The following is a 16,370-nucleotide window of genomic DNA, read 5'->3' as shown; positions in this document are numbered from 1 at the left end:
TTTCTCTCTCTCTCTCTCTCTGTCTTACTCTCTCTCTCTCTCTCTCCCACCCCCCCCCCCCCCCCCCTCTCTCTCGCTCTCAATCACTGCAGGCTGTGGAAACTAACCTGGCATCGAAGGACAGTCACTGGGTGTATGCCAATGAGGTGAGGCCAAACACAAACACACACGCTTTATACAGCAGACTCGGAGAATTTCAACCTCAGAGTCAGGTTGCCCCCTTCTTCTGTCAACGCAGAGTCTCATATGCTGCCAAGGCACGCAGAAACAGATGAAAACCAATAATGCTGTCACTCTGTACACTTTCATATTCACTCATATCACTGCCCAAGGGACTGGGCTTTCATTTCATATTGTATAATTGCATTCCTTTTGACTGTTGATGTTAGTGTGTCTTTTCCTCCTCTGTACCTGTTCTTTGAGTATCTGACATTGACCTAAATGGTCTTCTAAAGTGGCTATAACAGCACAAAATGCAGAGGCACTTTGTGAATACAAAACAGTGGACTCTCTCTGGAGCCTTAGTGCCTCAATGCTGCATTTGCATTGATTCAGGGTGATTTGGAGATAAGAAGTGGAAGTCATTTGATTGGCCCAGTACTAAAAGCACTGGATGAAAGACATTAGATAAAAGGATGTTCCCAGTTGCTTCACCTGGAATATTAGCATTGCCGTGCTTTGTAGGAGCTCTCTCTCTCTCTCTCTCTCTCTCTCTCTCTCTCTCTCTCTCTCTCTCTCTCTCTCTCTCTCTCGCATGCACACACACACACTCACACACATACATGCACACGCATCACTGTGTCCATGCATCTTCATGAAATATTGCACATGACTAATAGCAACCTTTTATCTCAAAATCTGGTCAACATCCTAAACACAAAATGTATTGATCCCCCACTAATAAGTTTGATTTATGGTATGTATGTACCCCAGATCATCATCCTGTTTAGACAACATTCACAGTATTATTGAGATAGTTCAGGGGAAAAAAATGAAATATAAAATTGAAATATGATTCTAATATTGAACAAACGATGATCTTGCTTGAACTTGCTTAGCAAATTGACTGCTTCAATAAATAACTTGTGGTCCAGCATTGCAGCATCTTTCAATGCGGTGCAGTACATACAGTATGCAGAAATATTGATTTACAACAGCTAATGAGGCCCAGTGTGTCTACAAAATATTTGTGTCTGGCAGCTTTAATCATCTCAATTTAGACAGTAACTAGCTTTTATAGAATACTTGCCTTATGTTTCAATCATTAAATAAGTCACGACCCAGCATCTCAGCATCTTACACATACAGAAATACTGATTTACAGCAGCTAATGAGACCCAGAGGGTTTGAACCTTTTTTGCGTGTCTGGCAGCTTGAATCACCTAATTTCAGTTAAACGTCTAAAAACATTTCAAAATAGGCTTTTATAATTTCACACAAGATGTCAAAATAGTGATTGTGATTTTTAAATTGAAGCAGTATACACATACAAACACATTTGTGCCATTAACACAGACTGCCACCGAGACATTTGCTTTAATAGCATCAGTCTGGGAAAGTATGAGCTAATGGCATGTTAATTTCTAAGTCTCCCTTAATGGTTGATGCAGTGTGGCATATTGCAGAGTTATCTCTCCCTGGTACACTGTTAATGGGGAAGAATGTGCCTGTTTGTATCTATCAGAGAGAGAGAGAGAGAGAGAGAGAGAGAGAGAGAGAGAGAGAGAGAGAGAGAGAGAGAGAGGAGAAAGATAGAAAAAGAAGGATACATCTTTCTTGCTCTCTCTCTTTCTCTCTCTCTCCCCCCCTCCCTCTCTCTCTCTCCCTCCCTCTGCCCCCCCCCCCCCCCTCTCTCTCTGTCTCTGTCTCTCTCTCCCTTTCCTTGTCATTTGTCACCAAAGATAAACTGTCCATGAAGCTGAGGATCACCTTGAAGGTGAATGACACAGACATGTTGAAAAGACTAATACAAAAATTCAATTACCACTCATCCTGCGGTGTTTTGCATGCAGACTCTGGACTCCAGAGTACTTTTCATGTACAGAAAAATGTAATACAAAAACTCAGAACACCTCACTAATCCACCTTTTGCTTAAATCCAATTTTTGCCAACAGAGCCACTTAAATCCTTATACTATTAACAAATACAAGAGTCACTATGTAAATTGAATCCCAGCATGTATCTAGCTGCAAATCATTTATCCATAATTCTTGCTTATTTCTAAAGGAGGAGGGGGATACAAAGGGAAGTGTAAGCCAATTTGTTTTCATTAAGCTGTGATTTGATTTCTAAGAAGCTGCTAACATGGCTGTGGGCGCAAAGACTATTCATGTTTTATTTTTATTTTTTTTGTTGTTTGTTTTGTAATCCAATCACACAAGTGAGAGGACAGATATATACACTGTGCTTAATCAGACTAAGACTGTCAACTGTGTAGTATGTTTCTATTATATTGTCTTGGATAGATTGTGTCTTTTGCAAACTGGATATGAATCACTCTCCTTTAGTAGCAGCTGCTGGTGAATTCTCCACTCACTCCTCATTAAAATCTTTTCCAAACTGGCGAAAATCCTGACAGCCTGACCAAAAAAAAACAAAAGAACGTATTCTAGTCAGGCTGTATCACAAAATCCTGCCGGGAAATATACTAGCGTCTCTCTCTCTCTGCGTTCCCTTTTGCCCCCCGTATGCGCCAACAGTCCCTATGGGCATTTGCTCTAGTTCTGCTGCCCGGACATGGTGGAGTGAGTCGTATGAGTTGTGACAGTCATTTTAACCAGGTAATCTTCGGGGCCCGCAGCTGCCTGCCTGCCCCATCAGCTCCCCAGGCACCTGCCAACCCTGAGCCCCCACACAGTCAGAGGGAGGTCTCGCGTCTCATTCAACACTCATGACAAGCAGCTACGCTAATCTTCCACCAGCGGCAACATGTGGCGCGATGAATGTAGGTGTCAAGTTAGACGTGTAACAATAGGACGGAGTCAGATGGATGGAGGGGGAGGATGATGAGGGCGTATGATCGCGGCTTGTGAATGTATAAGGCCTAAGGAATGTTTGAAAGCATAAGGCGTAAGGACTTTTTGAGACAAACAAAAACAAATAAAATAGTTTTTACCCAATACTCTGGTGAGTCACTAATTATATTCACAGTAATTATATTTACAGTTATATTCACCACACTGACATAATGTGATAATATTAATAACAAACTTTGTTGTATAAAGCGCTTTTTGAAATAGAGTTACAAAGGGCTTTACAGAGGAAATGATAATATAGGCAAAACGATTAAGAAGTAAAAAAACAAAATAAATAAAATAGACATTCAAAAAGCATACAAGCCAAATGATAAAACACAAACACACAACAACAAAAAAGGACAATTGTTGTGCGTCTTTAAAACCAGGAGACTCCCGCCTGAATATCTGAGGCTATACAGTTTGCTCATAGGGAATGTGAAAGTCTGTGATATAACTAGGTGCTAATCCACACAGAGAAAAATAAAGGTTTGAACTTCTGGCTTCACACAGAACCTTTCAAGAACCTTTAAATATGGTTCTTGGGATATTAAAAGGTTTTTAATTCTTAGTTATTGGATTGTGAGAATGGTGGGAAATAACCAAACCCCTCCACAGTATACAGTATATTGTGCAATTGCAAATGAGGCTATACAAGGGCAGATAAACAAAAATGCAATGCAGGTGTCTAAGCAAAGGAGTGCAGAAACGTTTCTTTAAAGAACCTTGGTCTGAAAGGTTTGGGGGGAACCAGAAATTGGTATTCTATGGCATCGCTCCGAAGAACCATTTTCAGTTCCAGTTCACACCTCTATTTTTTTCTGTGTGCAGGGAGTAACATGTTCAGTACAATCTGATGTGACATAATGTGACAATATGACACAACGTCATGATAAAAAAGACTTATAGATTAAACTTTGCTGATCACAGATTAGATGACTTGAACCAACCTATCTTCTTACACTTCTTTTAAAAAAAAAAAAAAAAAATTCAACAAATGCTACTTATTCCTATTAAAAGGCTTAGCTGATGAAGACTGATGCACAGTTGGTTTCACTACTGTTGACAAAATTATTGTAAGTCACTAAATGACGTAATGTAATGTAATGTCATATTCCCTTGTAGCTACTGCCAAACACAGAGCTCTTATCTCCAAAAGATAAACTTTTCTGGGATTATAAAGAGACATTTTCAGTTTGAGATGCATTTTCAAAATTACACAGTGGGTTTTGAATGAGTACATGAACCCTTGGGGCATGAAAGTTATTCACCACACAAAGAACTCCATAATCTCTCTAAAAAAAAAAACTGAAAAGCGCCAAAATTGGAGTGTAATAGTGCAGCAGGGCTTGATGTGAGCAGTGTGGAGGGCAGCAAGATGACAGGCAGGCATCCCTCTCCCTAAATCACCCACTAAACCAGGGTGCTGCTGCTAGCACGCAGAAGGGTGTCTGCATCTGACACTGTCTAGTGGGCCTAGATGGATGGCACATCCTGGGAGGATTTGTTGTTGTTTTTTTCCCTCAAAGACGGGACGGTGACACCTCCGAATGTTTGATGGATTAGGTGGCGGCGCCTGACGTGACAGACAGAGTCGGGGAGGACAGCCATGATATGACTGATGTCTTGGGTAACTGCCCGTCAACCAACTGAGATGGAAACCCCATTCTGTTGACGCTATCTCCGCCATACCACAATTTGGGATCGGGAGGTGGATAAAAAACGAGACCACATCTGACAAAAGAAACATTTGACTTTTCAGTTAGTTGCGGGAATTCATTTAGTTGTAAAAGGTTTGTTCTGACATTTACCAAAACACAAGATTTTATGTAATGATCTTTTGTACCATAAACCAGAGTGAGCATCCATAGAGAAGCCCAATTCAGATGTCAAAAGAATGATGTACCAACCCACAAACGGTGACTATAAAGAGGACATCAGGCTTCACCGTCATAAATCTACTAGACCATCAGACAAGCAGCACCATTCACCAGCCTCCTAATCTAAATGTTACAGGGTTGAATGTTTGAGTGTGATTATGTCAGTGGGGTTATGAAGTGGGAGCTTCCCATCACAGATGTGTAATTGAATTAGGCCCACAACACCTCCAAAAGGCTCAACAGTAAGTTCTGGTGTCCCAAAACCACTCCCCTCAACATCAAACACAGGTGACCTACACTACCATGTGCCTATAGTTGGGTTTATTCCAGGTCTCAATATTACTCAATAATTTCTAAACTCGTTATTGATCTCAACAACAATAGGCTTTGTGTAACAATAAGCACCTGTGTGTAATGTAGCTCTTCATGTCATTGAATTTGCTGAACATTTAAGCAGTTTTGCCATATCATGCTTCGAGGTATCCCAGGAAAGAGTATAGAAACCCATGGCAACAGTTTGGAAATGTGCTTATCTCTCTCACAGTCCCACTGTACTGTACATTTTACTTGGCTGTTGTATTTGACTGTCTGTACATTGATTTGTCTGTACATTGAATAGCCATTTAAATTTGAAGTGGAACATTGTGTTTAGTTATATTATGTAAGTTGCAATGAATAACCTACGACATGCAGAAATAGCATATTCTTCACTGCTTTGATTTGCAAAAGAAATACATATGCATCTGTATGTACCAGCACCAAAAACTGTAATGATTGTAATGTGAGTAAATGGTGTTGGGTGGGAGAAAACAGTGACTCATGGTGTGCAATGGATGATAGTGATTTGCCTATCATTGGACATATTACATAAAATAACTATGTTAATCTCCTGAGAGTAGCGCCACAAAATCAGTTACAGTGAGTTTTCCTGCATCAGAGTGAGAAAAAACAACCTCCCCCCAAAAAAACACTAACACATAATGACATTATGAAAAGTAGAATTACACAAAGTGCAATAATTACTTAACTAACCTGTTTTGTACTGGCAATGCTAGAAAGTATTATTAATAAAGACCGAGCTTCATCATCATTAGTATAACAGGCTAATTAGGTGGAATGATCATCAAGAAAGTGACTGGAGGCCTAAACTCATGGAAGTCTCTTCAATCTCACAGTAACCAGAAGCAGCAAATCCTGACTTATTACCATATGCATTTATAACAAATAATAGTAATCACATCTAGGCTCTGCACCTGTGGTAATATGAATGTGAACTAATGGCTTTTTGATATGGCAAACCGTAAGTGTACATTTTGTTTAACAAATCTTATACATTAATCTCTTCCTTTTAATTGTATTGATGTAAAAAAGAAACATTATCTCATTTCATTATGATATTCAAAAAAAAAAAAAGAAAATTCCCTGTCACATACTATACAATGCAGGACAATTTAATAGTTAATAGAACTGACAGTTTGAGGTCTTTTAAGCAACTTCTAGCCAAAAAAGGTTTTGCTTTGTTGTGGTGGGATTTTTTACCTCTATATTCAGGAGTGGCCATTGTACAAGTCCCCCCCATGCATTTATCCTTAATGTAAACTGCTTTCTTGAATGCTGTATAAGGGTGGGACAAAATATCGATACTGGAATATATCGTGATACTTCTTCTTGCGATACGTTATCGATACACTGGCGCCAAATATCGATATTTTTATTAAAACATGCGGGCGCTCTAAACGGATTCCCCCACATTAAGCCTGTTACCCTTTTGACTTACCAGAGTCACTACTTAATGACTCCTCGCGGTGGCGCTTATCAAATGAATGAGGGTAAAGTGAACGGAAGTTAACTAACTTGCGGTGAAGAAGACGAATAACTCACAGAGGGGAAAATGGCAGACAGCGGGGTTAAGCAAATCAGAGAGGCACCACAGTTCTTCTTTTTAGGGGTATTTTTTCTTCTTCAGTTACACAGATATTGTGATGTATCGTAGATGAATTGTCTTGCAATATCTCGAGTATCGCAGAATCGCTGTATCGTGATACCATCGTTATCATGGGCAACATATCGTGATAGTATTGTATCGTGAGTTACTCTGTGATTCCCACCCCTAATGCTGTACTTTTACATTTTTGTTAGTTTTGGAATACAGTTCAATACAGATGGCACTCAAACTTGATTTTTCCAAGTATTTCCTCTTGCAGATGGAGCCAAAGTACAGCAGTAGTTGAGCAAGAATGCAGTAAAAAGTGGGACAATGACTACATCTGTATTATTCAAAGAATGCATAGTATAGTGGATAGTATTCAAATAGAATTATATTTCACAGGAGTGACATGTCACATTTGTCCCCACTCTGTGAAAAACAGGTAAAGATGTTATCATATCTCTACTCTCTTGTTGTCATATGCATTAATTTGGGGTGATTTGGGTTAAATTCTTGATGTTATGAACATTTTTTGCCATAGCAGGAATGACTGATTGGTCCTTGGGAAAAATTTGATTAAAAAACCCTTCAATTTTTTGTGATTTATATAGGGTTCATATTAGTATTGTTCAAGGTTTAAGAGGGTAGCTTCAATTTCATATAAGTGTTGACATTTTGAAAGTTACACCCCAGATATTACGGGCCAAAGTCTCACAAATCAACAATGCACTTTTGTGATGTTTGAATTGTGATATTTGAAGCTGTTTTTCCTGCTGCAAAAGTACAACAGGACACCAATTATTCTGTTTTATCTATGTATAATAACACAGATAACTGGAGTGTGGAGTCATCGTGGGGTTATTTTCAACTTAACCAATGTTCTCTCTCTCTCAGCAATGCACTGAGAGGACATAAAAACAGCCGTATATATAGCCCATTTTGTAGGCTAGAACAACTCTTGTCATATTAATCTACCCCCAGCGCTTTCTTCTTCCTCCCTGACTCCCATCACTTCTCAGTGTAGTTGCCTGCAGCTTCAAAAAGCACCTTAACTTCTAATTAAATCTCCGTAGTGATTACCGGTAATTTTTTTATTTATTTCTCGTGAAAGATTAATAACGTTAACTGAGCAGCACAAAGAGGATAATTTAGCCTATCTGTCAGCTGAACTTGATTTGATTAATGTATTTTGGTGGTTGTCATTGAAACATGGCTGTGCTGTATTTGCTGTTTCTACAATTGAGTAGTTACCTCAAGACCTCAAAGGAGTTTACCCCCTGTATTTTGTAGCTAATTATAGATTTTGAAAAGAGTTAGATCCACACTCCTAATTCACTCTGCAATCTTCCTATTTGTTGGACGTGATACTTGTTTTCAGACATGATATTGTCATTTGACTTGCTATCATTATCACGTAATAATGCTGCTATACTTCTAGCTTAAAAAAAAGAAATGTCCTCCCAGCCCATCCCACAGATTGGAACTGGTTTTGTGCTGTGGGATGAGAAATGATGTCACATGAGGAGGCTTTTAAGTATCTATTCCCTATATCTTTTATGTGATGGATCGTTTTTTGTCAGTGTCTATTATACAAGTGGAATAAGTAATACTGGTGTGCTAATTGTGGCTTAATGGTCTGTACTTTCCTCTCAAAGGGAGGTTAAAAGGCCAGCGTTTGGTCAGCCACATCCCATTGGTCAGTGTCACTGCCAGGTCAGATTATGACACAAAGGTCACCTGTGATGGTGGCACAACAGACTTGGTGGCACAGGAAGTTATTAGCTTGGACGTGAGGTCACGGTTCCATGAACCATGCAGCATAATTCCTCTGATTAATGTGCCATGGCAACTCATGAATATTCATACTTTACAGCTGACTAACTGTCAAGAGTCAGAAATATGAGGATAAAACTAGATGAGCTAGAATTACCTGAGGAGTATTATCTGCATTACTCATGCTGTACACAGGTGGAAGATTTGGGAATACTGTATCTAGGAGACAGAACCTTCTGCATTATCAATTCAAATTGTTCACCATTATGCATTTTTGCATTTCTTGAAACATGTATATGACATGAGATATGGACATGAGAGATGGCATGCCAGTGGAAAAAGGCAAGAAAAGGAAATGGAAGACAGAAGGAAAGAGCACTGAGACAAAGGATGTGTAATAAGGATGGGGGGCAAGACAGAGTGCCAGCTGAAGAAAAGTAGAGAAACAGAGAGAGACTGAGACGGAGAGATGGCAAGATAAGAAGAGATTGAAAAAGCACATTAAGGATGGAGAGAGAGAGAGAGAGGGGAACTGTACGGAGAGAAAAATCAAGAGAACCTAACACAGAGGGAGACGGACAGGGAGCACAGAGACCGGGAATGAGAACTGAGGGGCCAATGCAAAAGGGAGAGATAAAAAAAAAAGTCTGATGTGAAAAAGAGATAGAGAGCAGGGATTCAGGCACATGTGGTGAAGGGATATCTCAAGTCAGAACGAGTTAAGTTTTGACCCGCCGGTAACCTTGCAGCCGTATTGTCAGACAGTATATGACCCTAACATTTCCCAGCAGGCGTCCTGTCTGCTTCAGCATTGACCATTGTCTTGCTCTGGAGACTAGCCGGCAGCTCAGGGTCTCCGACTATTGATCTGACTGCACTGGGAAAACCTCCACTGGGCTTGACTGCATACAGAAGCAGGCCAAGGGTCGCATCCACTAATATTGCCAAAGAGAGGATATTGTTCTTCATTGCTTTGTCAATTGGAGTGAAACACAAGAATGATAAAACAACAAGATATTTTTTAGATATTTTTAAATAATTGATTACGTTGTTGTTATACCAACTGAAAACACAGATTCAGTTGGTTCAAATTCACATGATGAAATGATATGGGAACTAAGCTTCTGTTGATCAGTGACAAAATACAATGGGTTTACGTCCTACAAATGGAAACAAAATAAAAATTGGCTCAATCTACAGTTGAGCAAAATGGTCGGCATTTCAAAAATCCAGCGCTCATCACTTGTCCACCATTTTACTGTTTCAAACAAACCTTATCTCACCTCGTCTCACATCTAATTGCTCTGGGTTCTGGTGAAATCCCTGACCTGCGGTTGAAGTGCCATCAGCTATTGTAATTGCTCAAGAAGAAGGCAAAGCAGCACCGCAGAAGTTTTGTTTCTCATCCAAAGTTCCACTCAGCAAACTGCTTCTGTCAAAAACTGCACACTCGTGGTTTGTGTCATGATACAGCACCACACAAAAATTCATATCAGATGAAAAAGTGTGACTATACTTCATATCAGATGAAAAAGTGTGACTATACTTCACTTGCGTTGATGGTAATGGCCACTTCAGCTAAATCTCTCCCTTCTCTGCTGTCTCCATCCTCAGGAGGTGAGCGATGCAGAGATCATGGAGCTGGTGCACAGCTCTCTGGGGCGGATGACCATCATTCGTCAGATCTTCCCGATGTGGAGGGACACAAACATCCGCTGTATGAGGAACAATCATCGCATCTCCTCCCTGCTGTGTGACCCACAGGAGGGCTACCTGCAGTCCCTGGAGGTACAAAGAGAACGATTTTATTGTGGAACCTATAGATATGATAGTGCTTAAAATACACTACCCAAAAGTGTGAACACACCACATTTTTCTTTATTTTTACTATTTTCCACTTTTTAGAATAATAGTAAAGACAACAAAACTATGAAATAACACAAGTGGAATTATGCAGTGACCAAAACAGTGTTAAACAAATCAAATCTATCTTATATTTTAGATTCTTTAAAGTAGCCTCTCTTTGCCTTGATGGAAAGGCAAAGGCTTTGGAAAGAAATTCATACATAGGAATCAACGTCTTTTGTCTAAGAAACAAATATCAAGCTTTTAGGCATAAGCCTTTAGATCAAAATGTCTTTAAGATCATGAAAAACATAGTACATTCAATCAGGTGTGTCCAAACTTTTGACTAGTAGTGTATTTCTGAAATCCTAGTTTATATTATGACATATATTGACAGAATGACATATACTCAGGAAAAAAAATGAAGATACATTTTGGTTCAAATGTGCTAAGTGTACCCTCTAAAATTCACAATCTAAGGCACAAAAACGGCCCTTAAGGTGCTAAAATATGTAAAACGTCCAAAAAAGATATTGCTGTCACAATAAAGGTATGATGGATGTACCTTTATAGGGAACTGCCCCAGTGGCAAGGTTGTACTTTTTTTTTTCAGAGAGTATTTATAACAGCCGGCGTGTTTCATCCATGTTCTACATCTAACAGGAGGGACACTTGTTATCCCTGACAGCCAGTGTGACAGAAACATAAAACAAATACGGCGTGGTCCTGTTTTGTTCAACGCATGGTACTTGTGCCGTAAGGGGTTATCAGTATGGTTCCACCTCCTTCCTCCTCGCCCACGCTAATGATAGTGACATACAATATATGCACCCATGGACTAGCATTGTATACACAAGTATCTGCCAAATGCAGCGTGAATACAAATAAACTGAATATGTATGCAATTGAATATAGATTAAGCACAATAGAATAGGTAATTTTGAGTGACTCAAATGGCCATGAATATAAACAACTTGAGCTCAGTGTAACTGGGGAATGGCAAATCATGACATTTGCATGCATTTAGAGGTAGTAGCAGGTTAAGATTGTTAGTTTTGAGTTAAGATAGTTACGAAAAGTCTGAAGTCTAATAAATCTAATGTTATACAGTGGTTCCCACAGGATTCAAATGTATTTGTGGTGTTAGGTGGGCTGGCAACGGCGGGGGATATATATATAATATAATAATATATATTGTTAATATATAGGGGGTTGAGTTCTTGTATTCTCTTATATATATATGTATATATATATTGTTAATATATAGGCTAATATCAATAAAGGATCCCATTACCTGGATGGCTGAAAAATTATCTAACATACTCCATTTTAAATAGTTCCCTTTGTCAAACAAATAACTAACGTGTATATATCTAAAGTACTTTGTGTCAAAGATAACATAATTTAAAAAATATAAACAGTACTACATTGTTCTGTTTGTTGCTTGCTTTTGTCTACAAGGTGAAGAATAGAAATGAGACCCCTTTTACAGAGAAATCTGCTTTTCTGCCCCTCTGCCCTGCTACATCTCTCTGTGCTGTCAGTTTCACCTGTATCTTTACATCGTTAAATTACTAGCCTTTGACATTATTGTCTACTCTGTTTTACTGCTCAGCAGCTCCTCTGGTCCAGACTGTCCCGGCTCCTCCTCAGGATGAGTCCTTTTCCTTCTTTGAAAATATTTTTCAATATTAATCTGGATTGAGGGAGCAAACATTCAGAGTCAGAGTTAAAAAGTTAATATTAACGTTATCAGTCCACTCAGTGGACACTGACTAGCAGCTAGGCTATACAGCGTGCTAATCTTGGAAACTCAGCTGTATTCCGAGTAACGTTAACAGTTCTTCTTTTCAGGAATTCAGTCGGCTGTCTTCTTGGCATGGAAAAAAAATATCCCTCACGCGTGTGCAGTGGGAGGCGAACAGACGGCCAAGTAAAGTCTATGTGTGGGAAACACTGTATTATATGTCAAACAATTACTGAGATATCACAAGCGTACCAAGAGCTTCCATGAAGTCTGTGAAATCACCATGACAATGAAGTTCAGTGAGGAAGATATGCCCTTCAGTATTGTCACAACTTTACAATCACTCCTTCACAGTGCAATTTCCTTCCTTGGTCCATCTCAGTGACCTTGCTCACCCTGCCACTCATTACATTCAACAGAAAGTTAAGAGTGCCCCCTTACACGTCTTAAAAATGTCCTCTTGCTCTATCCATCTGGAGTGAAATGACTGTGTTCCCTGTAGCTCTATTGAAATGTTCAAATTCCTTTTCATCCATACTCCGGACAGATGGCAAAACCATGTGGTGTGTGCACCCACGATTCTCAATAATTCACATGAAAGAGGGTTAAATATCGGGTAATGGCAGTTAAAGCATTCATCATTCTTCAGTGTGGTGAAGCACAGAAAAGACTGGAGTGCTTTCCTGTATTAATTTTTCCCCAAATCGTCAACTGTGGTGTAATCTCTGAAGCCCAGAGCTATTAAGTTGCATTTCACCTGGACTTTGCTATCGACTCATGAGTTCAAGTTAAGTGAACTTGACTGATTGGTAAGTGTGTTACCGCTGAGAAGTTTTGACCAACGTCTTCACTTGTCATGAACTGGATGCCTGGAGTGGCAGCTGGTATTGCTTCCATGGATCTTATGTTTTGGCAAGACTTGACATGACCCAGAGGAGCTATCAAATCCATAACGTGACACCAAGACAGGAGGCAATACACATGATTGCTGACAGGGTGCACAACGTTTCAGTGGAGAGAGTTGAACTGACAACAACTCTGAAGTGCACTGAAGATGATTAAACCAGCAATCATCTCTCCTTTCTCACTATCCCTCTTAATCTTAGATCACTGTATTTAACCTGTCATTACCTTTGCCTTTTGCTGATGATGGAGATGTCATGTGTACCTTTAAAGATGAATGAGGCCGTCATTGTGACTAGCTGTAGCAAGTGCAAATCCCATGATTGTTCAGCAAATCAACCTCAAAACTTCACCTGCAAAGTTCCTGCAAGTGTAAAAACTGGAAAAGAGGGCTGCTAATGTCAGAAGTGGGCTGCTGCTGACTTCAACAGCTGTGGCCTTTTCACTCTTCAGCAAATCTGTAATACAGGCAGAAAACTGAGTCTTTTTTCCTCCTCATCAAAAGCAGCCATGGCATTGTCAGACAGAGGAGGGACAGCTCACCGGTAGTCCCCATGCTTTTTGTCTTCCTGCGAGACAAGGATTTATCCCCCACTGAGAATTTCATTTCCTATCCACCCTCACAGGGGCAGACTGGCAGACGGCTGCTTTCATGTTGCTCTCTGTTGCCTTCACATGGTTCACCAGAAGGTTAAAGGTTATCTCTTGGAACCCTAAATGCCTATATTTGTTGTCTTAAGTGAGGTTTCTCTTTGTTGTATCTTGTTTACCTCTACTCACCCTTTGTGTGTGTGCGTGTGTGTGTGCGCATGTGCGTGTGTGTACTGTTTTGCGTTATACAACTCTAACAACAGCAACAACAAAATCCAATTGAAACGGTTTATCTTTTTCACATCTTCCACCAGGTGTCCAACCTCTACCTATATGACAGTGTGCTGATGCTGGCCAATGCCTTCTACAGGAAACTTGAGGACAGAAAGTGGCACAGCATGGCCAGCCTCAACTGCATGAGGAAGTCCACCAAGCCGTGGAATGGAGGATGGTCCATGCTGGACACCATACAAAAGGTATTTGTTTGTTATTCATTTTGATTTGATTCTTGATTTGTTTATTTATTTGTTTCATGGTTTGTTTGAATTACTTTTGTATTCACTATTTTGTAAGCAACGGTAGATAATAGCTTCAATGATGAGATGAGAGCAGTAATAGTAATAGTAATAGAGTATATAGTGAACCACAAGTCAAGTGTGGTTCAGTTGTTGGCTCCTCACATCTACAATATCCGGAAGTCCACTGAAAGTCCACTAATCCAATATAATCCCTGCTGGAGACTTGCAGAAATTTAGTTCAGCACTTTGTGAAATAACTGTTAGGAAGCTTATTATCAGCTCTGATCCCGGTGTTTGGCCGAGGGATAGATTCCAGGCCTGTGACAGATTCTTGACTGTGATCTCTTTATGCTTGTGTAACACTCACACAATTCTCTCATGGAAATGTGCCCACATATAGGCCTACATTGATTTAATTTCATCCATTTCAAACTTATAATGGAATTTTCCTTTGGTTGTAGTGCCATGCTGGTTTAATCCCATGTGTGACAAGAGCTGATCAAACCAATCATAAAGGAAGAACAGAGCAAATAAGTGCTCTTTTCACATCTGAGTCATGTTGCCATTCAAGAAGAAATTGTAAGCTAATTTAACTTGGTTTCATTTTAGGAAAAGCACACACTGTTTCCAAAAATCTATCAGAATTCACTATGAAAGGTGGTTTTACATAACAAGCAAGACCATTTGAATAGAATTATCTAAATTTTGTTTGGTAACTCGTACCTACAAGCCTGGATCAACAACACACAAAAGGTTTTTGAGTGCGCCAATTAAAGGGTCATTTGCATGAATTATATGGTATGATTCAATAAATGAATAATGCAGTATGAATGATAAACAGAGTTGTTTTCTAGAAATGTTAGACGAGAACAATCGCGAAAGGACATATTGTTGTAAAACTCCTCCTCGTTCATTATTTAAAATGTCACTTCCATTTACCACACATATATTGCACAAGTCTGGCTCTGGTTTGTTAGCCCATGTCTCTCATATATAATCGTTACAGAAAAATGACTTAGTTTAGTAAATTCAGTAAATTGTGATGAAAACAACAATGGGCAAAGAAATTCACCCATTGTGTGTATCCTTTCACCTAAGAGAGATGTCTGCAGTCTATTTTCCTTTGCCCACCTACGGCACACAAACACACACAGACACACACTCTCTCACACACACACACACACACACACTGTACACACACAAACAAACAGAAACATCACTATCACCAATACTGTTCCTATGTCATGACCTCTCAAACAGTAACTATTCTGCTTGCTGTTGCTATAGGGACGGATCAGTGGTCTGACAGGGATGATGGACTTCCGCGCCGAGGGCTCCAATTCCCACGTGCAGTTTGAGATTCTTGGAACCAGCTACAGTGAGACCTTCGGAAAAGACGTCAAACGGGTCAGTCCAGAGCATTTGGTATACTTGTCTGTAATTGACACCTCATGGGACAGCCTCTGAGTTGTCCCGATGTGGTAGACGCCACTCATGTGGTCTGCCAAGTAGATTAAAGCAAATACTGTAAATTATTTGCAAATGCTATTTTACTCCGGTCTAGCTTGGAGCTTCAGCAGGGGTGGTTTCATCTGCCCTTTCAGTGTGTCATAAATACTTTTTAAGTTTAGGAACCCTGCCATGTCACAAATAGATATGCATTAGACCACAGACCACTTGGTAAGAGTTTGTCTGACGGAACTCTCTGAGAAGCTTTTTGTTGGTAGATACACTTTGCACAGAGTTACATAACTGCTTGTTTAATGTCTATTCTGGTGTGGAGGGAACAGTGCGTAGGGGAGAGTGGGGTAAGATGAGCCAATTTTTATTCAAGATGTCCTCTTGGCAAGGAAAAAAGTAAAACAAATATGTCTACCCATATTTCAGGATGTTTATTTCCAATTGAAATGGTATGCATCTCCAACAAAGGAGCATGGGATATGACTGAAAATACCTTAGCAAATCACCAACATGTATGATCTACTGTATATTTTCAGATGTTGCTAAATTTGCATTGACTCAACAGTGAAAAAGTTTGTGCAAAAATGTGCTTTCCACTTTTCCCATATGTGTGAGTATTTACAAAATCTATCGTCACATGACAAAAAATGTATACAGTTGCCTAGATGGGTCAGTTTACCCCACTTTCCCCTCCAGTAAAAGCATAATTT

At 39.7% G+C, this 16,370-nt stretch overlaps 1 protein-coding gene across 1 annotated transcript in view; it reads left to right on the top strand.

Moving 5' to 3' along the window:
* LOC139664630 (glutamate receptor ionotropic, delta-1-like) overlaps positions 1-15,606 on the top strand; it is a gene marked incomplete at its 3' end in the record, with an annotated part of 202,338 nt that extends 186,732 nt beyond the window's left edge. Inside the window, exons 5-8 of the mRNA XM_071543537.1 lie at positions 93-146; positions 10,210-10,383; positions 13,996-14,157; positions 15,487-15,606. Coding sequence (XP_071399638.1) covers positions 93-146; positions 10,210-10,383; positions 13,996-14,157; positions 15,487-15,606 — 510 coding nt within the window. The remainder of the gene's footprint in view (positions 1-92; positions 147-10,209; positions 10,384-13,995; positions 14,158-15,486) is intronic.
* Positions 15,607-16,370: the final 764 nt, after the last annotated feature.

Source organism: Centroberyx affinis, unplaced genomic scaffold, assembly GCF_046629955.1.
Source record: "Centroberyx affinis isolate AG114_WGS23_722 - 3 ecotype Tasmania unplaced genomic scaffold, CSIRO-AGI_Caff_v1 ptg004340l_1, whole genome shotgun sequence".
NCBI classification, from domain to species: Eukaryota; Metazoa; Chordata; class Actinopteri; order Beryciformes; family Berycidae; genus Centroberyx; species Centroberyx affinis.
The sequence above is the reverse complement of the archived record's forward strand: the minus strand, read 5'-3'. Positions and strand labels throughout refer to the sequence as shown.